The following is a 27,432-nucleotide window of genomic DNA, read 5'->3' as shown; positions in this document are numbered from 1 at the left end:
ATTGGAGGGAGGGATAAATTCAAAGGAGGAATCAGGACCTCCCAAGGATAGATGACAGTGAATCTCACATATGTTATTTAAGTGAGACTCTGTACACGTGCTCAAGTCTCTGGTATGCTGGTGACAATGGACTAAAAACAAACAGAAAGCTTGCATGGTAGCTTTTGCTGATTCCCATGGTGTAAATATTATTATTGTGGCCAATTTGGGGGTGGCCAGCATCAAGCCACTGAGCATGCATCTGGGGGTTGATAACGAGGACTGAGCAGCAACCCCCACTTTGTGGTCTGCCCCTGTTCAGAATACATATAGGCACAAGCAATTGCAAGAGTATCAGCCCTAAAAAGAGAATCTGGAAGCAGTGAGTTTTGAAGCCCTCTGTCATATAGTTTCTTTAACTGTAAATGTAATTTACCTGGTTAATTGGAGATAAGAGTCTCACAGACTTTTCTGCCCAGGCTGGCTTTGAACCATGATCCTCAGATCTCAGCCTCCTGAGTAGCCAGGATTACAAGCATGAGCTGCCAGCACTCGGCTTAATTTAACTTTTAGTAGTCAATGTATTTAACATTGGGCTTTCAAATTCCAATAATCAGCTCGGGAGGACCTCAGTGTATATGCATATAGCATGCTGCTATTCTGATGCAATATGTCACGGGGTGCAGTTTTCAAAGCCAGTGTGTCCCCCACTGTTTGCTAATGGAGAGTCCTATGTCTTGGTGTCTCCAAGGAGCCTTGGGTATCACCAATTCACTGAGTTCTGTCTCATCAGGATTTGTGTACAGAAGTCCTTTATTCTGAACATTATTTAAGCCTTAGGTTGAATTTTTGTTTTGCTACAGGATAGAAAACAGATGAACGCATGCATTATCAGATGGTCTCTTTGTGAAGCCTTTGTGCAAATCATGCATGTTACAGATGCTTATGGTCTTGAATCATTAGCATAACATATGTTCCCATTCCAAAATGGCAAATATGCCTCTGTTCTAAAATAGCTCCTGCTTCAGCGTTCACCTCCCTACCTTGTCTGCTGATGGCAGAGGCACAAGAACGGTCATGCCAGCAGTTGTGTTTCAATGCCAATTGCCTTTGCCTGACCCAGACAGGACCGTTTGGAGCTGGTGCATTATTTCTGTCATTGTCATGGTCACTGTTGTCCTGTTCTCATCACCATTACCAACGAGCTACTGTTTATCAAAGGATATCATGTGCATCTCACTGTGACAGTCACCATGCAAATCAAGTGACACCAATGACCCCTTGAAGGTCAGATGCAGAAGCAAATAGCACCAGGCAAAGCATATCTGTGATTTCAGTGCAGGAGGCAGGGAGAAAGGTGTGTGTGTGTGTGGGGGGGGGGGGTACTCTAAGAGGATGCTGATGCAGTTGGGCCAGGAGTAAGGGCACAGTTGGTAATTAAAGTGGGGGAGGAGGCTAGTTAGCAGTGGGCCTCAGAAACTCACTAGAGTATGTGAGTGGAATAGAGGTTAGATACACAATCAAGGAGGAAGATAAAGAAGAGAGAAGAGAGAAGGAAGGAGGGAAGGAGAGTGTGTACATGTGTGTGTGTGTGTGTGTGTGAGAAAGAGAGAGAGAGAGAGAGAGATATGGGGGCAGAGAGGGAGAGATGGAGAGAAAGAGGGAGGAGTAGTGACAGAGAATAAGAAAAAGCCAAAGAATAAAAAGGCAGAAAAGAAAGCAAAGCACAGAAACAGGAAGATGGGGAGGTGAGCTTTGAGGGAAGAGAGCCAAGGAATGAGATGACATCTTTTATTTTTGATTTATTATTTTTGTCAACTATGGGGCTTGAACTCAGGGCCTTGGTATTGTCCCTGAGCTCTTCTGTTCAAGACTAGGGCTCTATCCCTTTGAGACATAGCTCTACTTCCTGTTTTCTGGTGGTTTATTGGAGATAAGAGTCTTTCCTTTTCTGGGCTGGCTTTGAACCACGATCCTCAGATCTCAGCCTCCGGAGTAGCTAGGATTGCAGGTGTGAGCCACTGGCACCCAGCTTGAGGTGACATCTTTAAACCCTCACAGGCATCTCTTTCTTCTCCATTGTACCTCTTTGGTCTGGCCATATACCTAGCCACTAGAGTAGGGGAAAAGGAAGTAAGCAAATGGAAAGATAGAATGGAACTACTGAGGTTTAACCCAACCAGTATGTGTGGATTAATTCCTGGGAAAATTTAGAGAAAGTTCTCATTCTCACTGAGCATAGCCAGGGGCATTACCACTTCCTCTAAACATTTGCTTTCTCCTTACAGAACAGTCTAGAATCTTCCTCCATGTAGAACACTATTTGAAAATCCCTGGAGAGAATGCAATGTAGACTTTTATTTTTCAAGGGAATTTTATTAAAAAAGAGTCCAGCCTGACTTTAGAACATTACTATTGATAGACCTGCCAACAACAAATATAATGCAGGGTTTGTAGCCTCTGTTTAATTTACTGTCTATTGATGTTTAAGATCCCAGAGACAACGAAATTTCATTTCTGTAGCATTAACTTACTTCATTTTTCTGGGAGTCAGAGAGTTAATTTAGAAACTCAAATGCTATCCTAGGGTATCAAGAGACTTTCTGTTAAAGTGAAAATTGCTGTTCTCCTTCCCTCCCTCCCCATCTATTCACTCCATGAATAGATGAAAACATTACAAAGGAGGAATACATTTTCTTCTGCGAGATGAGCTACTTGATGACTCTGGGCCTACTCTCTTTGATATAGAATTTGGTGCTTTGATTTATTGTCATTAAGCCATCTCCTTGCTCAGCCAAGCCAGGAGCAATCAAAGCCAGGGATGTAAATGGTACTCTTTCCTGTAGCCACTCAGTAATTTCCCATGGAGCTTCTCAGCCCCCTCTGTGAGGCTTTTAGGGGCCCACGAGGCAGAGAAAGCATGAACCCTGAGTATCGTGATTTCAAATTCTCATGGGAAATTACTAACACATCCATGTAGGTGATCTTAGGGGCAGCAATGCCATTAGAATTTCAGTGTGTGGCTTTGCTTAGAGACACATTGCATAGAATGCGCTGTTTTTCTTTGGTTTATCGACTATAGATCAATAAATTTGTCAAAGTTGGCAAAAGATCTTCTTTCTCTATCCCTCCTTCCTTCCCTCCCTCCCTCTCTCATCTTCCTCCCTACCTCCCTTCCCTCCCTCCCTCCTTTTTTCCCTTTCTCCCTTCCTTCCTTCCTACCTTCCTGCCTTCCTGCCTTCCTTCCTTCTTCTCCCCTTCCCCTCCCTGTCACCTTCCTCTTCCTCTTCCCCTTCCTCTTCCCCTTTCTCTTTCTCTTCCCTCCCTCATTCTTTCCTCCCTTCCTTTTTTTTTTTTCAGTACTAGGGGATTGAAGACGGTCTCAGGCTTGCTAGGCAAGTGACCAATCACACGAGCCACATCCCCTAGTCCTTTTGCTTTTAGTTTGAATTTTAGATAGGGTTGGGTGTGAACTTTGCCCGGCTGGCTCAGACTGAGATCCTCTTACCTCCACCTCCTGAGTAGCTGGGACCATAAGTGTGCTCTACCATGCCCAGCCTATCACCTAGGTTTTCTACCATTGTCTTATCACTAATGTTATTGTGATGGGTGCTTTGGGACATGTTTTTTTTTTTTTCCCCAGACAGACTCAAGCTGCATGGCTGTTTCCAGAGTATGGCCGGTGACTATTTTGTACACTTTGGTTGGAGGGAAGGGTAGGGAGCAGGAGTGGGCCCTAGGGGAGCAGGATGGCTAACGCCAGCTCAGGGCTTCTCTCCAGTGATCAGAGCCTCTGTGAGAGAGCCCAGGGCTCCTGCTCTGCTAATCAGTTCCTGCTTTGCTCCTTCACTCCTGTACAGAGGCTTTCTACTCCTGAACTCCGAGGCCAGTCTATGGAGCTTTGAAACTTCTCCTAAAAGAATGCATCTTTTAGGGGTTTAGGGGAGAAAAGGCTCCTAGCTGAAGGCTGCTGGTCCTCAGGCCATTGTCAGGCTTTTGTGGCCTGAGAGGAAAGCTCCTTTGTTCTCAATGAGTTCTGTGGCCAGTCCCGAAAACCATCAAGGATGTCGTGTGTGTGTTTGCAGCTGCAACTTGAGGATTTTGCTCTCTCAAGATGCTTCTGCCTCCAGCACATGGAGTGAAAATGGAGGCCCTTGGTTTAGGAGTCCAGGCCCTTGATGACAGGTGCTGTGCTCCTCAGAACCAGGGCATGGTTCTAAAGCCTGCTTCTCGGTGGCTCCCTGTGGGCCACTGGCAGTGTGGGGAGGTGGCCCGGAGGTGTGGCTCTTACCTGGCGATCTTGTCCGTGCAGGACATGGTGACTAGCTGCTCTCCCAGCAGGATGCCGTCCCACGTCTGCACTGCACTGGGGGCTCGCACCGGCACCGTCCCCTCCCCAGACTCAATCTTGGTACGCAGGTGCCCGCGAAACTTCCTGACGATGTGTTTGGCACTGTTCACTAGAAAAGAAGGGGTGGGTGGTGAGAGGTGCTGGGGGTGTTTATCCTGAGACAGGAGGCCTCCAGGGGTTCAGGAGGTGGGAGAGGAGGAGGGGGTTGTGACAGAGACCACGTTGCAGGCTCTTGGTGGGGCTGGGCACAGGGTCAGGCTTGGAAGAAAATGCAAGGGTCAGGGGGATGTCCTCATCTCAGCTGTGACATGGTTAAGGTCTGGTCCCAGAGCAGCACTGCTCAGTCCCGGTCAGCTCAGCCTCCTCTGAAGGACAGAGGGTGCACATTTCAGATGCTTGTCAGTTCATACTGTTTTTGTCACCACATGGAAGCCCAGAAGAGTCTTGGGTGACATGTCAACTAATGAACTTGGCTCAGTCCCCTAACCCTTCACTTATGGGCATTGAAACTTAAAGGTGTATAATCAATCATATAATTTTCACCTGTTGTGAATATAGTCAGCCCTTTATGTTTATCTGTTTTGCATTCATGGATTTGACTAAACAAGGATCAAAACTGGGGCTGGGAAGGTGGCTCAGTGGTAGAGTGCTTGCCTTGCATGCCTGAGGCCCTGGGTTTGATTCCTCAGCACCACATAAGCAAAAAGAAAAAAAAAAGCCAGAAGTGGTGCTGTGGCTCAGGTGGTAGAGCGCTAGCCTTGAGCTGAAGAGCTGAGGGACAGCGCCCAGGCCCAGAGTTCAGGCCCCACGACCGGACCCAAAAAAAAAAACAAGGATCAAAAGTATTTGGGAAAAATTATATCCATACTGAATACATAGTTTTTTTTTTCTTATAAGTTTTTCCTAAGCATTATAGCACAGCAGCTATTTGCAGAGCATTTATATTGTTTGGGTTTTTTTTTAACTGTATTTTTTTTTGTCTTTTCTTTTTTGGTACTGGGGATCGAACCCAGGACATTGCACTTGCTAGGCAAGCGCTTTGCCACTGAGCTACATCCCAGCCCAGAGCATTTATATTGTAGTCACTATTACAGATGCTCTAGACATAATAAAGAAGTTATGGGAGGATGCATGTAAGTTGTAAACATGCAAATATAACACCTTTCTATATGAAGGACTCTAGCATCCTTGCGTTTTGGTATCTGCAGGGGGTCTTGGAACCAATTTCCTAAGGGTATCAAGGGATGACTTTATTATTCCTTTTTTTTTTTTAAAAAAAAAAAACTTCTGTCAGCTATTTAAAAAATCATAAAACCATGCCTAGCTTTCAGACCACATAGAAATACTGGTGGGTAGAAGTTGGCTCTCCCTCTGCCCTAGAGTTTAATCCTGCTTCCATCTCTTCCTATCTGTGTAACTCTGGGAGAGCAACTTGAAATCACTACAATATGGCCATTTCCCCTTAAAATAAGGGTGGTAGTACTAGTGTCTAGCAGCATGGTTTGAGTGTTAGAGGGGGCAGCAAGTGCGAAGGTGCTAGCATAGCTCAGAGCAAAGCTCTCCCTAAGTGTCTCTTATTATCCAGAGCCCATAGGAGGCAGGGACTTTTCCTACCCCAAAATGATGCGCCTACGGTTGCTCCCTTGTTTGCCCTCCATGACCTTTGTATGTCCTTTATGGGTCCCAGGTTCTTTCCCTTTCTTTCGAGAGTCCTCTCATCAGACATTCACCCATATCCACTGAAGCATTCACTCCATAGTTATTTAGAGAGCTAACATGACCAAGAGGAATTTTACATTGGCTTTCTTTCCATTTCTTTAAAAATTCTGGTGTGTTAAGTCTGGATTCTGGCATTAGAGAAATGGTTAACTAGTTTGAATACAAACTATTAATGAAAGAGCACTGCAATTTCTACATATACACATATGTGATAAGAGGAGTGCATATTTAACACTTTCTTGGAAAAGTTTTAGTGTTTTGGAATCTGTGTATCTAGTTTCCTCCTCATTTACTCTCACTGAAGAGATGGCTATTACATACTTGAGTTTTTATGGGATTTTTTTTTCTTACCGAGTCAAGAGTAATTTCTAGTGTACCTTCTCATTGTTTCAAAGAGCTGAATTTTTTTCCAGTAAATTTTCATAGTAGGTTATCTTTGGGGAAGAAAGGTTATTTCATTTAGTGGAGATAGTAAACTTTTGAGGTGCTTCAGACAGCTTTTTTATGGTACAACCAACCAGATATTTGATGAGATTCAGTGTGGGCTTGTCTGTGAGCTATCCTTGGGAGTTAAAAACAAGGAGAGAAATGGAACTTGGATGGTCAATAGATAAACAAATGCCCAACCTTCCTTAAGTCACACTGGTACTGGGAATTGCAGCTTTAACTAGTAGTGGGAGTTGGATGATGATGGTGGTGGTGGTGATGGTTTGATGGTTGTGACACTGATTGTGGAGGTGGTAGTGTGGAGGAGTGGGTGTTGACCATGGAGTTTGATGGAATGGAAATGACAATGGTTATGATGATCATGAGGGCAAAGATGGCTGTGGTGGTGATCACGATGCTAGTTAGCATGGCAGTGATGATGCTGATGCTGGTAAGTTACACACAGAATCATTCCTAGGACCAAAAAACACTTGGGTTAATCTGAACTTTCTTGTATCCCAGGTGTTTATCTTATTTATATTTTTACATATCAACTTCCTGTGGAAAACCATATTGAGGGGGCGGAGGAGCCAGTCCCTCACAGCTTCTGAGATGTTTGGGACTTTACGCTCCCACTTGGGAGAATAGAATATCCATTGTGTTTTTCCATTGGTGTTTCAGTGCACTTGTCTTCTACTGTACCACCATCCAGGTGTCAAAGTTGCCTGTAACATTGCCAAATCTTTTGAAGTCCTGAGCCTTGGTTTAGGCCAAGGATGGGAGGTCTGACTTGAATTAATAACGGTTTCTAGGAGTCAAGTCAAAGTTTCTAGATAAGATTAATTTTGCCTCAAGAGCCAGGTGTGTGAGACACTCCCCAAGGGTTTTATGTTTTGTTTTCGGAGCAGTGAAGGCCCCAGCTGCCTTCTCTAGCAGCTTCCTGTGGAGCTCGTTCAGTTCCATGGTGAGCTGAAGAGCTGGTGAGTTCACAAGCACTCATGTTCTCTGGCTTCTTCTTGGCTAATTGCAAGTGGTAGGAGGAACCTGAAGAAGCCTCTTCAAGTGGAACGAAATGAAATGGCTTCCCAGCGAGGAACTGCTGGGAAACTCAACCTGAATGATCTGCAGTGGGTTTACAGTATACCTGAGATGGCGGAAATGAAGAATACTAAAATGATACCTATATGATTACACCCAGGTCCAGTCAAACATCCAAGTCCCATTCTGACCATCCAAATTGTCAGACTCTTCATTGTTGTGACTATTAACCTAAACCTTTACCTTTGGGATTGATATTAATGTATGTTAGAGTAGCAATAGGCTTCAGAAAACTGTCCAAGCAAAAATTTATTGTTAGGGGAGAATCAAAAGAAGATATTGTTAAGAGACTAATAAATTAGCTATCAAAAAGAAGCTAAATTGCACTTTTAGATTGCACTTTTTAGATAAATACTTTTTAGAGGGAGAGAGCGAGAGTGAGCAGGGAATCAAAACTGGAAAACAAAAGCAACCCACAAAGGTATAAGAAAGGAAGAAAATATCTTGAAACATTAAATAAACTTTACATTTTTCAATCGCCTCCACCCAGTCTGTCTTAGAAAGTACATCTGAAGCAATCCACAGTTTATTGTAATAATCAAATCTATTGTGTTTACCATGCAGATATATGGGTAAATCTTTGCTTTCTGTGGTGATGATGCTAATGAGGATGTTGAATTGTGAGGCCAAATTGCCATATATTAATTGTCTGCAAATTTCCATATATTAACTGCACCTGTAACTCACTAGGAAATCTGCAGCTAGGAATATCTGGGACCACATTTTAGATTCCCTCACTGCTATGGGCTTTGGCTCTGTTTCCTGAATTGTTCATTTAGGTGATGAGTGGCACTGCCTTAGAATGAATGTATTTAGGCATTTACCATGAATTTGTAGCTCAGTGTATGATATAACCCGGCTACTTTTTCATGGCTTCTTGTGGAAGATATGCTGGAGAATTTTACTTGTGAAATTCTTGGAAAATGATAATAAGAACCGAATTTGCCAGGTTATTTCAAAGCCATGCAATAAAAGAGGGATTTGTGGTGAGGTCATTGGTGATTTGGAAGGAAGATCGAAGTAGCTCAACCTCACGGAAGTGCCCTGGACCTTATATTATTCTCTTAAATTCAGGATCTTTCCAGAATACCCTCAGTTTTATCTAACTCGGGAGTCATCTGCCATCCGCTGGGAGGCTGGAGGGGGTCTGTGGGTCCTTGGTGGAAGATGGGGACCTTCATATTTCAGAACCCTGACTCTGACCTAGGAACACAACATATATATCTTGTTTTGAAGAAACTCCTTGAAGGCATCTGTTACCACCTGGACTAACATTGGTCTGGCTAGAGGTCCAGGAGGAAGTCACAGGATCTAACAGTTTTGAGCTACCTGAGAGGAGCAGAGACTTGTGCGGGTGGTGTGAAATTAGAGACGCTGCAGAGGTTGTCGCCAAAGCAACGTTTTGGATGGATGTGAGGTACCAGAAGAAAAGTCTTTGATGCCTGTCTAGTATACTGTTGGCTGGGGGTGAGAGGGCTCCTGCAAGGAAATCACTTGGCCTTGGAGATACTCTGCTGGACTTTCCATGAGGAAATGAATGGCCAGTGTGGGCAGACGTTCACATCCCATGACTCAAAACATGACTGATGTTCAGACGCCTGGACCCCACTTTACCACCCCAGAGGAACAGAATCTTAGCCACGGGGAGTCTAGCAGAAACTTGAATGTGACGAACTTCTCAGTGTGTCAAAATAACCAAATCCCATTCATTACTAGCCTTGCAGGCAACATGTCTGTAAAAACATCATGGCCCAATTAGCCTGGCCATCATGCAAGATTCCAGAGATGGAGACCTTTTGTGATTTATTCACAGAAGTGATTTGGCAGAAATAAAACTGTGAAGCAGGGAATTTCTTCGGCCACAGCTTCCCAGGGAAGTGCAATTGGATGGCACCACAAGAGTCTGCATGCTGTTGCATAGGCTCTGAGTCCCTGGATTTGGTCTCAGGGAGTTGGGGTTGCCCAGTAGATTTTGACTCACAGTGCTCAGGAAACCCATAAACTTTCTGAGTTCTCAAAAGAGCTGTGAGGTCTCTAATGCCACTTTTTGCATTTAGTGGAGAGTTCTAGATGTTCCTAGAAATTTCCAGTCAGGCTCAGTTCTCTCATGGATCATCTAATTATGCCCTAATGATCTCAGAATTAAAAAAAAATCATGCCTCGTGTTTCGTCATTATTTAAAAGGATGGGGAATGATCTAAGCTACCTTTTTAAGGCTTCAAACTTCTCTTAGCTCAAGTGATGAGTCCCACGCCTGGCGATATGCTGAGAGTGTGGGTAGGAAGCAGAGAGAACCTTGGGAAGATGGCGAATCCCAGTCCAGAGCCTCCTCTGGTTTGGGATGGGCTCCTTAGGTGTCCAGTGAAGATCAGGGTGGAAGGACTGAGCATGTCTATGCCACATCCATGTCCTGTAATCCATTTGTGAGCACTATGCTAGCACAGTGATCTTTGGGGCATAGTAGGTCCAGAGAACAGGCCTCCTAGGGCTTTATTTAGACCTACTGGATCAAAGGGGTTGGCGTCCCTACGGGTTCGCCTTCAAGAAAGGGGGTTGGTGCTGGCTGCCGACCTCGAGTTTTCCTGGTGTCTCCAGAAATGTCTTCCCAGAGGGACCTGCTCACTGTTGACTCTGCCATCTGGTAAGCCCTGGTGGGAGCCTCTCAAAACAAAGGCCTGGTCACTTTCCTTCTCTTATCTGTTTCCTCATCCAATTCTTCTTACAGAATGGCATTGAGAAATGCCGCGGAAATGAGCAGCACCGAGAGCTGTCTGCCTCTCATCTTGCAAAGCTGGGCTCAAGGAGTTCCTTTCAGGGAGAGAAGCTGCAGAAGCTGCTCCTGAGAGCCCCTGCCTTCCTCAGAAGGGACCAGGGCAGGAGGAAGTCTTTCGAAGGCTCCTGCCAAGCAGAGGGCAGTAGCCATGTGGGTTTTCTTACTCATATTGGGCAAATAAAGGGAAAGCAATGCAGGGCTTCTGGCTGATGAGTTTACCAAGCAGCTAGAGGTCTGCCTCCTCTCAGATCTCTGGGTAGGAAGAGTCAGGAGGCACCAGCCATATTTAGAGGAATAACCTGGGCAGTAGCAGCTCACTTCTTTCTGCCACAAAAATACAAAGGGAATACTTTTATTTATTTATTTATTTGTACTCCTACTAGCACCTGCCACTTTTCAAAAAGAACCATGAAATAAAACACATCTGTGTCTGCAAGTACCCCTCAGGGGGCCTCTGAGAATGTATTTGTTTGCTATTTGGAGCCGCCGACCTTGCAAGTTGGAACTGAAGGCTGGAGAGGCCACAGCGGCTGCCGGATGCACAGAGACACGAGAAGCCAATGAGCCAGAACCGTCCCCAAGGGAGATGGGAAGGAGTTCATGGCTGAAGTCCCCGCAGCCCTCGCTCAGCTCTTTCTCCACTCCTGCTGGGGAGTCTGGCCAAGGAAGCTGGAGGAATGAGGGTTAGGCCCAAATGTCTCGCAAGCCTTTTCCTCCCTCAGACTGCAGGCTTCCGGTGGGGTCTTGGTGATGCCAAACCTTCCCAGAGGAAATGGCAAGATGACTCCCCCTTAACTCGGTGATGGGGAATGGATCAAAATGTGACCATTTTCCAGGGCAATTTGGGACCACGGAGATCCAGTGTGACGGACATGTCCAGGGAAACAACCAGTTATGTGGTGCCTTCTCCTCCTCCTTCTGGAAGCTTCTCAGTAGAGAGCTGACGCCCTGCGTGATCTCACAGTGCCCTCACGTGGGGACCACACCCATGGGGGAGGGGAGGTGTCTACTCCTCCTGAGGAGAAGCCCACCCCAGCCCTCTTTCCTTTCCAGAGGCAGTGCCTTTAAAATTCCCTGACAGCTAATGAGTTCCCTTTCGGACTTTCTGTTTGACTTGTTTTTCTCTCATCTACTTTCCAAAGGATGTGAAAATGCCCTTTAAAACTGCATTATGGAGAATCCTAACCAGCCACTGTCCAAAGGGGAAAGTGATGGGGCTGGAGGAGAGGTGGCAAAAAGGAGAGAGAATGAGTCTGGACTGGCATCCAGGCTGAGAGCTGGAGAAACAGGCTAAACACAGGGAGGGTTGAAAACCACTATTTACCTTCCCTGCTTCAACATGCTTCATCTTTGGTGACATTCCTCATCACAAGCCTGGAACACAGCAGGTGCTCTATAAATGTTCATTCCCCCCCACCCCGCTTGCCTTTGATCATTAGAACACAAGAGCAGCCTTCCATTTTAGGAAAGTCAGATCAGAGCTGATCTTTAATAACTGGACATTGTCCACAGTTTCTACTGGAGATTTCCTCTGAGTACAGAACTGACTTGCTAGTGTTTCAGTGTCTTTATTAGGACCAGATTCATCATCATATCCCTGATATTTGTGTTTTGTTTTTGCATAAAATATTTCAATGTTTTATTTAGCTGGAATAAACCCACAAAATGGTCACTGTGATTAAATCTAGATGGTGGAAATAGATTCACAGAAGTATGTATGGAAGTGTGTAGGTGTGTTGTTTGTTTATACATATACATGTGTGTGTGTGCGCGTGCGCACGCAAAAGCAGTAATAGGACTTCTTCACTGCATTAAAGCAAGGAAGCATTGAAGCCATCAATAGCACCCAAGGAGAAACTCACTTCTGCCCTTCAACCCTGGGGCAGAGTGTCACGACTCTGATGATGGGAGTGATCAGGAGACATCATGCATCCATGGCTGCTCCTGTCCCTACTTGGTTGACGAAGTGGCCCGGCCACTCCTGGCTATGGGACCTTGTGGTTAACCTGGGTGGTACTTTGGCAGGGCCTTATTTGCCCCTGACTTGGTTATACAAGCTGCAATTCTTTCTCCCCAGACAGAGATCACTGGAGTTTGCATCCATCCTATATCATTCTTGTTTGCCTTGTTTTCTTCCCTGCTTGGGATAATAGGGACTGTCTGACCTATTAAAACTATAGCAAATTAAACTGCTAATTTTAGACCTCAAATTGCTTTTTTTTTTTTTTATTCATGATCTGGGCATTGTAGGCTAAGATTTTGGAGCTATGATTGTTTAGTTAATTGCAGCTACTTCACCTGGGCCAAGCCAGCCTGGGACAGTGTCTAGCTACAGGAGCGACTGGAGCTGGTTTGGTTATGAAAGGCACATGCGTTCTCTTACGGTCAGTGGTGATCTCGTAGGGGGAGTTGAGTCTCGCGTCTCCGCAGGGCGATGTGCTCACGTAGAGATGGAAGAGGATGTTCTCCCGCAGTCTGTAGCCGCCTTCCTTTAAACGCACAAATATTGACCGCTCTGAGTCCTCGCGACGCTTACTAGGGACAGAAGGATGAGAGGGGTCATTTCCTACCACCCCGGCTGGAGGACCCTCCTGCGAGGCCTGGGTGATTGTTCTGTTTCCTGCTTCTGTTTCCCAGCCCCCTTGAGCATTCATACTTTATGTTTGTCTTTTCCAAAGCCAGCATCTACTGTGTATAATACCACAGTCCTGTAGGGTTTGTGGGAGCTCCTCATAGGGGTGTCTCCTGGTACACTGTGGACTGGACAGGGCCTCGGGGTGCCCGTGTGTGTGTGTGTGTGTGTGTTAAAAAGAAAAAGATTAAAAGTGGGGAGAGGCTGGGGTTTGAGTACTAACACAGCTCTGTGGAAACGGAAGCGGTGAGAGTCTGTGTTTCTTCTGCCTCTAACCAGAGCAGATTCAAAAAGAAAACAAACAAATAAAAACAAAACCCCCAAAAGCCAAAGAAACAGCAACTTCATCAACGTGCTATGGGCCTTTTGTTCTAAGACAACCTCCTGCAGAGCCTTAAAACTCACATGTGAGTGGGTGGCCCTCCTTGGGGTGGGAAGACCTCCCCTCCCTCACAGCGAGCATTGTTCCTTAGAGTTCAGCAGTCTACTTTGTGCCAGCCTTGCTGTTTCCATGTGTTCTGCCTCACTGGTGATGGATTCTGCGTTGCTGAGTCTGAGATCTCTCAGGCAGCAGGGCAGCCATTCCCTCCCCAGGAAACTTCCTTAGTGGCCTCTTCCCTTCCTTCCCTCCCCCCCCCCCTCCAGCCACGCCCCCTTGGAGTGGCTTAGAGACATCTCCAGAACCCAGGCTGGAGGAGATGCAATGCTCACTTCCCCTCACTGGCATCTGCTGGGCAGGGATGAGTGTAGTTGTGTTTAAATCCCTTGTAGCCGGAGGCACAGAGCTAGGCATGCAGCCAGCTCCTGGCAAAATGCTGGACCGACTGCCTTCCACGACATAAACAGGAGGTAATCGAAATACTTGGAAATATTTCCAGGTCAGCAGTTGGATATGGAAGAGGAACCCTTCTCAGCATTGTGGGAGGTTTCCAAGTCTGTTCCCTTCCTTTCCGCCCCTCAGCAGGCCTCCTGGAAACGATGTGGCAGTATATCAGGCTGCTGGGCGCCACTCAGGGGCTCAGATAAAAATTAATTGAGTGTATTAAGGTATTGCTTTTATTTGAGTCGGTTAGGCATGCATGGGGTGGGCCTTTCTTCCCTCGGTGTGGCTTCTGCACACACTAATGGGACTGAATGAGTCACTGGCTAAAGTGCCCCCCCCAAGACCCCATTATTAGTGGGTTTGAGAAATCTCGCGTGACATGATAGGAAAGGGCAGCTGGAAGATTCGGGGAAGGATGCGTTCTGGCAGGGACCAACAGCATTCCTCCTGTCATGACTAAATAGCTCAGCCCAGCAATGCGTCTCAGATGGTGTACACTCAGCTCTGCCTGCCTTTCTGCTGGTGTTTAATATGTCAGGGAGGGATGTCAGCCCAGATGACAGCCTACCTCGGGCTGCCTCGAGAAATCCAGAGATTCCACCGCAGGAGCATGATTGTGAGGCTTTTATTAAAATGCACGTGGAGGCGGAGCCAGGGAACAGTAGCTCTCTCACAGCCCATCATTGGCTTAGTTGAGGACGAGGCTGGCAGAAGAGGAGCCTATTTGGTAGTGTTAGGGTGTGGGGTGGAACTGAGTCAAGCACAGGGGGACCTTGCCCACAAAGACATAGGTTGAGGACACCATCCAGGTGGTTGTGGTTTTTGTGAGAGCTGCTTCCTGCCTGGGACTGAGGCGGGAGAAATGCAATCTGTCATCTGTGCTCAAGACCTGGGGATGGGAAGTAAGCTGCTGACCCATTTGGGGGTGCTGACATTCGAGAGATGGCTCTGGCCAATCTTGCAGAGACTCTGAGCTCCGGAAGAAGTTTCCTTGGCTGAGAAATTCCCAAAACAAGATTGACCAGGGACCAAGGAGTTTGCCCCTTCTGTTGAAATGCCAAAGTGTGGGTTAGTTTGAAGTAGACACGACTTGGTCAAAACTGAGCAGAGATGTTAACTTCAACCGGACACCTTTCCAGGGATGGCATAAACATTTACCAGGCAGGGAGAACACTGACCCAAGTAACCTTGTGTCGTACCTGAACACACTTCCAATTCAATCAAAGCAATTGGTGGGGAAGGAGGGGAGAGACAGACAGACAGAGACACACATATAGAAAGAGACAGAGAGAGAAAGAGAGAGACACAGAGAGAGGAGATTCTTTCTTCTCTCCTTCCCTCATTCCTTCCTTCCTCTGGGGCTAATAACTAGGAAGCAGGAAGAACCACATCTATACCCACAGTGAATGGGCTCTATCCATTTGGCTGTTCTATGGAGCGAGGACCTCTGGGCTCTCTGACTGGCCCTGGGAACCAGATTGTGTCCTGGTCCCACTAACATTTAGCTTGAGTAGCTAAGTGGAGAAATAACCTTGATTGAAAGTGGATGCATTGCACTTAAAGATACAGGGATGAATGTGACTGGCTTTTTCCTTGACAGAAAAGCTCTTGTTTGGCAATCCTAGGATGTAGCAAAAAAAAAAAAAAAAAACAAAACAAAGATCAAACGGAAGGAGCTGTGGCAGGGTGTTCCTGTGTGTGTCTGTGTGTGGGGACCTGGGTATGTGTAGGTAACTCAGAGGCAATCATGTTAATAATGAGGATGACACCTGGCATGTCAACATTTTGCTGCTGGTGTGGCACCAGAGGATGCCCCAATAAACACAGATGTTTTATGGCATAGAGCTGTTCACCTGGTACAGGAAATCTGCCAAGATGAAGGGGAGTATATGTTTGTCTGGCCACAGGCCCCCCCCCCCCTTTTGTGATCTCTGGTTGCTCACACTGTTGAGCTATATCAACAAACCCTCATCAAGGAGCTGTGAACCCTGGGGGAAGCCACCCAGCCCACACCAGGGGCCTCTTACCTCAGGTGCAGCTCCAGCTGTGCATACAAGAAGTGGAGAAATGCTCTCCTGGCCACGATCTCAGCATGACAGTCGTTGACCACCAGCCCCTGGTCACTGATGTGCTCGCCATTGATGCACTTGGTGCCCGAGGACAGGACGATGACCTGCGCCTGCCTGGTGTCCAAGCCTAGGGGACATAGAGAGCGGTCAGAGCACCTCAGACTCACGGCCTCTCATTCCGCAGCCAGGCATCGCAGAATCGCCCTGCAGGTGACCTGGCCAGCCCTCTGCCCATGCCAGCTCCGTGTTTACTGGATGACAGAGGCAGAAAGTTTGCCAAGTTATGGGATTTGTGTAGGGGATGGAAAAGGCCTCTTGTAGCATCTCCCCTTGCTCATGGTGTGGCTTTTGTGAGTCACCCTGGACCGGCAGCTGTTATTTTGAGACTTCCACTGATTTCTCAGATCAAAGAGAGTCTTGAATTCTACCTTGAAGATATCAGATCTTACTCTCAGGCCAGGAAGAGTTGTTGAACTTCTTGAGCAAGGCAATGTCCTGGCTGTCTACACATAAATGCACCTGGAGGGACTAGATGAGCAGAAGAGAAGGCTGGGTTTGCAATGGGTGGGCGCCTTCTAATAGTTCACAGAGTTTGAACGCTGTACCATGAGGACTTGGGAGACACCAGCAGGAATGGGTGGGTTAGGGTGGCTGTGGGCCCAGAGAGAGATCTGTGAGGAGTGAATCAATAGGATTGGGAAATTAAAATAAAGGATGGGTGGAGAAGCCCAACTATAGGCTCAAGAATATAGTAAAAACCTAGCAAAAATGAAAACTGTAAAAAAAAAATCCCATGAAGAATAGCCAGATTCAAGGCCGACTGCCTTAATTTGCAGGAGAGGAGAGGACAGACATTTTGTCATTATCTCTCCTCTCAAAGTTCATGGAGGGTGACTTTATCAATTTTATGAGTGGGAACAGGGAGTTCAATAGCGATTGAAAAATAGAAGCGGAAAAAAAAAAGGTTTAGGAGCAAAAACTTCATTAGCATTTAGGTAGACAATAAATAGACTATTAGTTTCTTAACTCTCCTGCTGCCTGGTGTAAAGATGCAACAAAGGCCCCTCTTCCTGTGTGGAAATACAAATTATTCTTCCTGTTTTCTGACCGTTAACTCTCATAATGAATTGAAGGCATTTGTTGGGGGGTGGGGAGGATGGTCAAAATGGGCAGGGGCAGCCTTGTTGCTGCACAGCAATTTATTACATTTTCCTTGTGTTACTTAAGTTCCCCACAGGGAGGCCCTTGAATCTTGGCGGGGGGGGGGGGGGGGGGGGGGGGGGAGGGGGGGGGAAGGGATCGTGCGCAAGTGGCTGTTGGAAAGGAGCCTCAGAGCCTCATGGATCTCTGAGTGTTCTTAGGGCAATCAATAATGCTTTATTTAAATAGTGTGTCTTGGGTCAGGCTACCAGGAAGCAGAGGTTCCACTGGGGATTCGTGGGCGGTGGTCTGTCTAGAGTCTGGGGAGCATAGAACCAAGCAAGCCAGGTGAGGAGGAGGTGTCACTAAAGTCTAGTCTAACGCAAGCTGGATAGAAAACTCTGGAATACGAAGCACACTACCTGGCTGCCCTACTTCAAGGCAAGGTGCTGAGGTTTGGAACTTGGTGTCAGTCATTAGTTGAGGGTGTTTTTTCCAGGTTGTTTTGACATCTGTGGGTCAAGGCCATTTTCAGGCAGTGACATAGCTCCATTCAGCAGTGGGACAAACTGGAGAAGGTGGCAGGAGGCAGGAAGGGGTCTGGCGGTGGTGCCAACATTTAATGCCAATATTTAATGGCCTTCCAATAAGACTGCTGTAGCCTGGAAGATGCACATTTGTGTAGAAAATCTCACTCCATGCAGAGGTATTGGCCATTTCTTTTCTCATAAAATTTCAGAAAACCAATACCAGAATAAACTAACAGGCTGTGGAATAGCATGAGAAGCAGTTATAGGAGACGTGAAGATACCAATGTGTATAAAATAAATAGGGAAAGATGACCAAAGAGTTCTTCCCTCTAGCAAAGCACCAGTACCAGTTACTTTTGTAGAACACACCGACCTTCCAAGAGCAGGGATTTCAAGTCTATTTATAGGGTTTTGGTGCACAAAAGAATGAAGGGAAGCCTTCAACTTGTTGCTATGAAATGCCCATATGATTGAAAATATCCACCTGGCTGAGACCACACAAGAAAGAGAACCACTGAGGGCTCTCAGGAATAGTTTTTTAAAAAAAGTTCAAAATAAAATACTATCCATCATTCCGCCAAAGAAAAATAATGGTACAGCATATTCCTTTTCAATCTGGCACTGGTGACTCACGCCTGTCATCCTAGCTACTCAGGAGGCCGAGAGCTGAGGATTGCGGTCAAAGACAGCCGGGGCAGGAAAGTCTGTGAGGCTCTTATCTCCAATAAACCACTCAGAAAACCGGAGGTGGTGCCGTGGCTCAAGTGGTATAGCGCTCGCCTTGAGCTGAAGAGCTGAGGGACAGCGTCCAGGCCCAGAGTTCTAGCCCCATGACTGACAAAAAAAAAAAAATATTGTTTCTCAATTTCTATGGCAGAACTAGGTGAGAGAGAAGGAATTGGAGCTAATGTTTAATAAACCAACTGATAGTGCATGAATCCTTAGCCCCTGTCTGTATCTCACAGAGTCCCAGTCTCCTCTAGCTATCCAGTTATAATTCTGAGCACTACCTCTCAGTTATTTGCTATGCTAGGGGAGATGTTGAAAGCTCTATGGCCTCAGAAAAGACCACTGAGTCTATTCATGTCCCAGAGTAGGTAAAGAAGAAGGTAAATCTGGAAAAGTATGACATGTTTTTGTTATGTAGATAAAGTCAACAATCGTTGGCTAATGGTTGATACATTGTCTGTATGTTTGCCTGTCTGAGTCAGATTCTACCTCATTGGCCCTCTGATGGTGGTGTGGTATGACTCACACACACACACACACACACAGACACACACACGTGTGTGTGTAAAGCACTCTGGGGAAGATAAGCCAAGCTCTGACTAGGACTGGGCTATTCTGACATTACTGTCTTCAAATGAACTCTACCAACATACAGTCCCACTTCTCAATGATTATAGCAGATACTACCCATGGTCTCTCCAGACATTAGTAATAGTTGAGTGTTTTCATTTTGATGTCTTGAGGAATTATAGACTATATTTTCATTTAACTGAAATAATTTATTTTATTTAATAATTCACTCAACTCAGTGAAGTTGAATATTTCCCACATAGTCAGTAAGCATTTGTTTTCTTTCTCTGAACTGATTTAGCCTTTTCCCCCTAGTCTATCAAGGTATTTTTAAAAAATCTTTAGAAGTACTTTTTTTTTTTTTGGGTCCAGTTGTGGGGCCTGAACTCTGGGCCTGGGCGCTGTCCCTCAGCTCTTCAGCTCAAGGCTAGCGCTCTACCACTTGAGCCACAGCACCACTTCCAGCTTTTTTCTTTTTGCGTATGTGGTGCTGGGAATCGAACCCAGGGCCTCAGGCATGCCAGGCAAGCACTCTACCACTGAGCTACCTTCCCAGCCCTAGAAGTACTTTTTATATTAAAGAGGTAAGTGCTTCATAATATAAACTGAAATCTTTCCCAGTTTTCTTGTCTTTTTTTTTTTTTTACTGCCTTTAAGGTGTTTTTCCATGCAGAAATATTTTTCACCTTGAAATGAACATGTCCAAAAACAATCTGGATAATAATTGTGATAATTGCAATTATAATTTATCATAATTAGAGAGTCCTTTTACCAAGTTTATAAAGAGATCATCTCTTATTTTCTTCTAACTCATGTACATTGTCTCTTAAAAAATGAATTTGTAGTTTACATTAGATTAATTCTTGGTGTACTTCCTATGGGTTTGGACAAATGAATAATGGTAAGCATTTGTCAATTTAGTATGATAATGAGTGGTTTCCCCGCCCTAAAAAACCCTCTATTCAACCTTTCCTCCAATGGCTCCAACAACCACTGGCTTTAGCTGTGGGTATCTTTTTTCATTCTTTTTTTTTTCTTCAGTACTGGGGTTTTGAACTTGGGACCTTGCACTTGCTAGAGGGCTGTCTCCCTATCATTTGCTCCGTGCCCTCATACATATTTGGGTGTTTAGTTTTTTTTTTTTTTTTTTTTTCAGATTCCTGGCCCTGGACAGCAATCCTCCTGCTTATACCTTTCACATGCTGGGATTACAGGCATGTGTCACCATGCTGAGAATCTTGACAACATTTTGCCCAGATTGGCCTTAAATCATGATCCTATGGATCTCTACCTCCCAAGTAGCTGGAATTACAGTCAAGAGCCAACACACCCTGTTTCCACGTAGTTGGGATACTGTACCATGTAATCTTATCAGACTGACTTCTCCCACTGAACAATACGCAGTTTCTCCCATGTCTTTCCATGGTTTCACAACTCATTTCTTCTTAGTGCTGAATAATATTGCATGGTCTGGATAAACCACGGGTAATCTATCCATTTGCCTACTGAACGACACTGTGGCAATGTCCAAGCCCTGATGAATAGAGTAGCTGTAGAATCCTTCAGTTCTTCATAATCAGATTGCGATCTATTTTGGCATTGATCCTGACCGTGGTGTCCAGAAATTTTATTTCTAAGATGTCTGCTTGGTTATAAGGTGCTGTTCACTGGATGGCCTTGCTGTGCCTGGTTGACTGGAGGTTTTGTGGCCTGTAAACTGTGTTATATTTTTGCCTGTGTGTGGGTTGATATCTGGCTTTCTCCTTTGTCCATACAACCTCACCCTCTGTGTCAGCATACAGCAATGAGTTCACTGAGCCTTTGTAACTTGCTTGGCAGCTCCTAGGATTTGTCTCCCAGCATTGGACCCCCAGCTTTCCTGCAGAATCAGCTTTCCTAGTTCAAAAAGTGAACAAATTGCACCTTGAATTTTTAAAAATTTATTATAAGGGTGTTGTTCAGAGGGGTTACAGTTATGTAAGTGAGGCGAAGAGTCCATTTCTGTATGGGCAATGTCATCCCTTTCCTCGCTCTCTCCCAGTTCCAACTGCACGTTTAAGCCAGGTGCCTGAGGCTGCTACTTCTCTTCAAATCCCATTAACCTTATAAATCAATTTGGAGAGGGCTCATGGTGTGAAAACCTCATGTTGGAGAATGCAGCGTGTCTTTCTGTTGCTCAAATATCATGGGTGTCCTTCAGTGGGGTTTTCAAGTTTTATCCGTACAGCTCTTGCTCATTGCTTGTCAAACTTATTCCTATTACCTTGTTTGTTGTTATAAATGGAGCTGGCTTTCCTTTATGGTTTCTCTCTGGGTGCTGTGTGTATATGAACTATTGATTTCTGTATATTAACTTTGTTCTCTACCACCTTATTGAACTCGCTTATTGTTTCTAGCAGTATTTCGACCAAACTCTCTTGAGGAGCCCATATAAGTGATCACAGCTTGTTCCCACACTGCTGGTGTTTCCTGCTCCCTTCTAATTATGAGTCCACTCATTCTTTCTCTTGTTAAGAGCTTCCACAGATGTTAAATAGTGCAGTTACAGTGGGAATCATGGGCATTTTCTGTGTGTGGTAGAAAGTCTATGTGTGTGTGTGTGTGTTTGTGTGTGTGTGGTCACATGGGGGAAAATCCCTTTATTCTACTTGATTGAGTTTTTATGTAAAGTCATGATGATTGGATTATATCTAATGCCTTATCAGTGTCTGTGACTGTTAACATATTCATTGCTTTGTATTGTTAATACAGACAGAGCTGTAGGTGCGGCAGTCTGGGGGAAGTGTCCTCTTTCCTGCCATGAAGGGGGCTGGTAAGGGTCTTGCAGCTATCTTGTGGTGGAATAAAGGAAAAGCCAGGGCACTGCAGACCCTGAAGCCATCCAGGGCCTGAATGGTGTCTGCTGCCACTGCCTGAAGCCATCCAGGGCCTGAATGGTGTCTGCTGCCACTGCCTGAAGCCATCCAGGGCCTGAATGGTGTCTGCTGCCACTGCCTGAAGCCATCCAGGGCCTGAATGGTGTCTGCTGCCACTGCCTGAAGCCATCCAGGGCCTGAATGGTGTCTGCTGCCACTGCCTGAAGCCATCCAGGGCCTGAATGGTGTCTGCCGCCACTGCCTAGCCTGTGGGTTAGCTGAAGATGAGCTGGAAAAGATTTGTGTGAGACATTGCCAATCAACCATCTCATTTCCTAACCGATACAATTTCAAAATGCATAGAATTCAAGACAGCATATGACATACATCAGCAGATGTAAGGTGACCAGATCAATTCCTGAAAAGAGTTTTAGTTCTCTTCCCCAAACATCAGTACTGTGAAGGACTTCACTGGATATAAATATGATAGTTTCACATTTAATGAAACTATTTAATGCCTTCATCCTATCTCCAAGAAAGGAGAATGACAACTCATTGCAATTAACAGATTGAAAAATCTATTTATCTCTCTGTTTGTATTATGCTGAGCATGCTCTTCACCCCCATTAGTAACTTATTCTTTTATATCAAAGGAGCAAATCTGAAGCACCTGGTCTGATCAATGAGAAGAAGATCTCACTGGTGCTAAAACCAGAAATAATGAGAGCGCAAAGCCACAGCTGATAAATAATTCAGAGACTAAATACTTTAAGAGGCAATATTTCTTCTATCTGTAAGCAACTACTTGATATTTCTCATCGTTTGTCCTCTATTTTTTATTCTCTACTTTTAAAGACACCAGATTCAGGATTGTATTTGAAACAGTTCAAAAGGTAACTCTCATTTAGGCTTTGTGAGTTCTGCTTCTGATTTGTGACCCTCTACCAATCTCCTAATTCCTGGTATCTGTCCTCCCTCCCTTCCTCCCTCCTTTCTTCCTTCCTTCCCTCCCTCCTTCCCTCCTTCCTTTCTTCCCTCCCTCCCTCCCTCCCTCTTTTCCTTCCTTCCTTCCTTCCCCTCTCTCCCTCTCTTTCATTCTCCTTTTCTCTAACTTTCTCTTGGGTGGAATACTGGTCCTCAGGCATACCATACAGATTGTCTAACTTCCTAGCCACATCTACAGCTCAATTTTTGGCTAGCAATTAAAACATTTTTTTAAAATTGTTTTTATAAAGGTGACATACAGAGGGATTACAGTTACATATGTCAGATTCTGCTGCTGATTTTTGAGATAGGATCTAGTTCTGGCCCAGGACTGCTTGGTCATGGTCCACCTATGTTAGGCTTCCTGGTGGCTGGAATAATGTCTGTGTCACCATGTCTGGTTCTTAATTGAAAAGACATCTCTCATATTGTTCTCTTTGAGATAGCATTGAACCACAATTCTGATCTCAGCCTCCCAGCTAATTAGGATTATGGGCATGAGCCACTGGGTTCCAACACCTATTCTTTCTTTGACCAAATTGAGGGAGTTACTTTTGACTCAAATGAAATTGATTAGTTTACAACAGTTTTCCTCGATTAATGACCTGATGACACAGATATGCACTTAGGATCGGAGGCTACCCATTGTGACTTTTTTTCCTTTTTGTTCTTCCTCTTCCTTTTCTCACCCTGTCAACTATTGACTCACTTTTGTAGCTGGCCATCACCAGGATGGTCTCTGTTGTAGTTTTGGTGGTACATGGACCAAGCAAGAAGCCAAGAGATCTCAGCTGTGCTATAGTTTGGGTATGTAAAGACTCCGAAAGATCCATGTGCTCAAGGTTGTTCCTCAGTTTGGCGCTGTTTGGGGGTGGTGAGAACATTTAAAGATGGGCCTAGGGGGAGGTATTTAGGTCATTGGGATTATACCATTGAAGGGGACTGTAGGGGCCTCAGCTTCTTACTGCAAAGGAATAAATGAAGGTATTTTTCTCTGTAGCCTGGTTTTGGGGTGACTGGCTTTCTTCTGCCATGTGTGTTCTCTGTGATGTGCCACTTTGACACAAGTCTAAAAGCAAACAGAATCAGTGGATTATAGACTAGAACTTTCAAAGCTGAGAGTCATAGCAAACGTTTTCTCTTTTAAGGTGCGACTACCTCAGATATCTATTATAATGATGGAAAGCTAACACAGTGTGTTAAATCAAGAGACCCTGGATTTCCTTTGTGTGAATGACCTTGAATTCCAACACAGAGGTGTCTAGAATGGCCCCACTTCTCCTCCAGTGTTTAATACATAGCTCCCATCTCAGCTTCTCCTAATGTGGGTGGAGAAATCTTAGAAATTTAAATACAGAGCCAATTAGATGAGAAAGGAGTATGACCCCAAGTGCATACATTTGGAAGTCCACAAGTCCTTCAAAGGGCTTCTGCTTTACCCAAGTTCACATTTGCTCACTAATTAGCTCAACTCTTTAGAATATTTGTATTGTACCTCCAGCCACACAGTGGGGATCCAGGCAATGATAATGACTTCTCCCTAATAGAGAGTGCACAGTGGATTATCTGTAGTTTGTTCCTCCCTCCCATCCTTCTGTTTTTCCTCCTTCTTTATTTCTTTGATAAGCATGGAGCAGTCTGTTAGAACTGATGTATATAGTTAGGATAAATATAAGAGCATTTTAGCTTGTTAAATAAGATAACATAGTTTAAGTATATCATGCATTACCTGGCACTTAGGCAAACAATAGGTGTTAGCGCAATTCTTTTCCTTTCTCTTTTTACCAGGAAACTTCATGTTATGTTTTCATTTAAAATAAGGACCATACTTTAAGAGACTAAAATAAAGACAAGATTAGCTTTATTGCCATAAGCTGTACTACTGGATTTTCTTAACTCTGTGAAAGTATTGAGACATTTGGATTGCAGCTAAAATGCAATGCTCAGTTATGAGTTAATGATCAGAAAATTGCAGAAGTGTTTGAACAGCTTCCATGAGAAGCTTCAATATCAAAAAAGAGTGCAGCAAAAGCATTTTCTTTCTCCTTTTCAGGGGTGGGGAAGCTTGTTTCTTCCAAAGGCCATTTGGCCATTTAAAACATCATTATGGACTACACAAAAATTATCTATCTAGGCAGTTGGGCTAGAAGGAACATGGCAGCAGCGAGAAGGATTCTGTAATGCCATGTTCCTTTCATGGGTCATAAGACCCTTGAGCAGGAAGTTTCCCAGCCCTGTAATGAATAAATTAAGCATTTTATGAGGAGTTGGCTCATAGCCTACGCTATTGTTCCTCTTCTTCTTAGCTAATTTACTATTATTCTAGATGAAACTATTATCTCTAAGTGAACTATGAGTTGGGGCTGGAGTTAGTCTAGAAACTGACTTTTTTAAATTTAGAAAAATTAATGTTTAATTTTTTTGTGTGTGCTGGTCCTGGGGCTTGAATTCAGGGCATGGGCGTTGTTCCTTAGCTTTTGTGCTCAACCACTTGAATCACAGCTCTACATCTGGCTTTTTGGTGTTTAATTGGAGATAAGAGTCTCCTGGACTCCTGCCCAGGCTGGCCTTATACTATGTTCCTCAGATTTCAACCTCCTGAGTAGCTAGGATTATAGGCACAAGCCATCTATACCTGGCTTCTTTTCCTTTATTTTAAGGAGATGTGTTTACTGGAAACAAGTGAGCATTCAAGCTATGCAGGGGGCAGTTACAAGGATGGTAAAACCTCTTCTGTAGTTTATGCCTTAAATCTAACAGTTCTAACCAAGGACTTAGAGAATCCATTGTCCATGAGCCCTCCATACTGTCTGAGATGTCAGCTTCTGTGACTCTTATTGTGACAAGATCTTATCATGAGCTTCTTATTTCTCTGTATCAAGTTGGCACTGATTAAGATCAATTCCGTGAAATCCAAAGGCTAATTTACCAGCTTTCATCATGGTATAAACTTTGTTTTTTGTTTTTGCCCAGTTCCTTTATTTCACTTTATCTTGCTCATGCCTGACTGAATATAAAGAAAAGATGGGTTAAATTTAAGATAGAAGTAATTTATAGTCATTCAGGATAGAACATGGAAAGGGAGAGGTTTGGAGATGTGTGGGGAATCAACTATGAGGCCCTGTGGAGGTGAGCAAGCACAGCTGTGTGTGCTATAATGAAAGAGGTTTCAATTGTATAGATATTGTCGTGACTTAGCTGAGAAAGTAACATTTAAAGATCAGTATTATATGACTCAACAGAATGACATTCTTTTTGTTTTTGGCCAGTCCTGGGGCTTGAACTCCGGGCCTGGGTGTTGTCCCTGAGCTCTTTTGCTCAAGGCTAGTGCTCTATCACTTTGAGACACAATGCCACTTTTTTTTTTTGGTGGCTAATTGGAGATAAGAGTCTCTGGGACTTTCCTGCCCAGGCTGGCTTTGAACTGTAATCCTCAGATCTCAGCCTCCTGAGTAGCTAGGATTACAGGGGTGAGCTACCAGTGTCTTGCTGAGATATACATTTTTTTTTTTTTTTGGTTGGTTGTGGGTCTTGAACTCTGGGCTTGGGCGCTATCCCTGCGCTCTTCAGCTCAAGGCAAGCGCTCTACCGCTTGAGCCACAGCACCACTTCCAGTTTTCTAGTGGTTTATTGGAGATAAGAGTCTCATGGCCTTTCCTGCCTGGGCTGGCTTTGAACCTCGATCCTCAGATCTCAGCGTCCTGAGTAGCTAGGATTACAGGCATGAGCCACCAGGCGAAATACACATTTTATTTTTAATTTTTTTTTACATTTTTTAAATTGTGAAAATACCATACAGAGAGGTTACAATTACATGGACAAGGTAATGAGTACGTTTCTTTTCAAGCATTGTTGCCTCCTCCTTTGTTTCCCCTTCCCATCCCTTCCCATCTGAGATATACATATTTTTGAGGACACTTATTTGTAAGTCCAATAAATCTGGGAAGTGCTTAAAGCTGTATGTTAGATTAAAAAATGGAGAAGAGTATTTCTAAAAAAAGTCTTATTTCTTGATATGTTTTTCAGGCCAGGCTAGGGGAAAAACAGGTTTGAATACAAATCCTTGAAAATATACACTCTTGAACCTCATTTCACTTGTACCCTTCCTGAAGTCATGAGGGGAGGGGCAGAGTAGAGCAAAAGTGTGGAATAATACAATTGGTCCTTCCCCTCTGTGATGCCAGGTTTCTTTAGCAATGCTGAGGCTGGGGGGTGAAGAAGCATGGATTTTCATGTAAAAATTATTTTTCTAAAAGTTTATTAAATAGATAACTAGGAAAAAAGTTTTCTACTGTCCATCCCAGATTTGTCAATCAAATGGATGAATGTAAGTGAGCGTGCTAGTAGAATGATCAGTGATTTAGTTTTCATACCAAACAAAAGCCACCATGATCAACAGCTCCCTCACAAACCATTTTCTTGTGGAAACACTAGTCTTTCTGATCAGTTAGGCCTGCAGAACTTGTTAACTGATGACTGCCCAGCTTTCAGTGTGCTCTGCCCAGCGGAGAGCTTAGCACTTCTCATAATGCTTAAGAAATAATCTCTGTCTCTTTAACGGACAGAACCTTCCATGAGCTAATTGTTGTACACAAACTGGCATCTGGCCTAAAATGGAGGGGGCCAACTGGGTTATGTTTTACTTCAGAACAAATTCCATTTTATTTCATTGCAATGAATACAACAGCTAGACCGAGACATGCCAGTCTCTCAGTGCTCCTCAACCATTTGCTTGAATGACTGAACTCGAGTTA

The 27,432-nt window shown here is 44.6% G+C and overlaps 1 protein-coding gene across 1 annotated transcript in view; it reads right to left on the bottom strand.

The window, feature by feature from the left end:
* Adarb2 (adenosine deaminase RNA specific B2 (inactive)) overlaps positions 1–27,432 on the bottom strand; it is a 135,262-nt gene that overhangs the window by 19,865 nt on the left and 87,965 nt on the right. Inside the window, exons 5-7 of the mRNA XM_042685901.1 lie at positions 15,829–15,997; positions 12,730–12,881; positions 4,271–4,439 (exon numbers count right to left, since the gene is read on the bottom strand). Of these exons, the coding sequence (XP_042541835.1) occupies positions 4,271–4,439; positions 12,730–12,881; positions 15,829–15,997 (490 nt within the window). The remainder of the gene's footprint in view (positions 1–4,270; positions 4,440–12,729; positions 12,882–15,828; positions 15,998–27,432) is intronic.

Source organism: Dipodomys spectabilis, unplaced genomic scaffold (assembly GCF_019054845.1).
Source record: "Dipodomys spectabilis isolate Male_0828 unplaced genomic scaffold, ASM1905484v1 ptg000096l, whole genome shotgun sequence".
NCBI lineage: Eukaryota > Metazoa > Chordata > Mammalia > Rodentia > Heteromyidae > Dipodomys > Dipodomys spectabilis.
Note: the sequence above shows the minus strand (reverse complement) of the source record. Positions and strands in the feature narration are given on the sequence as shown.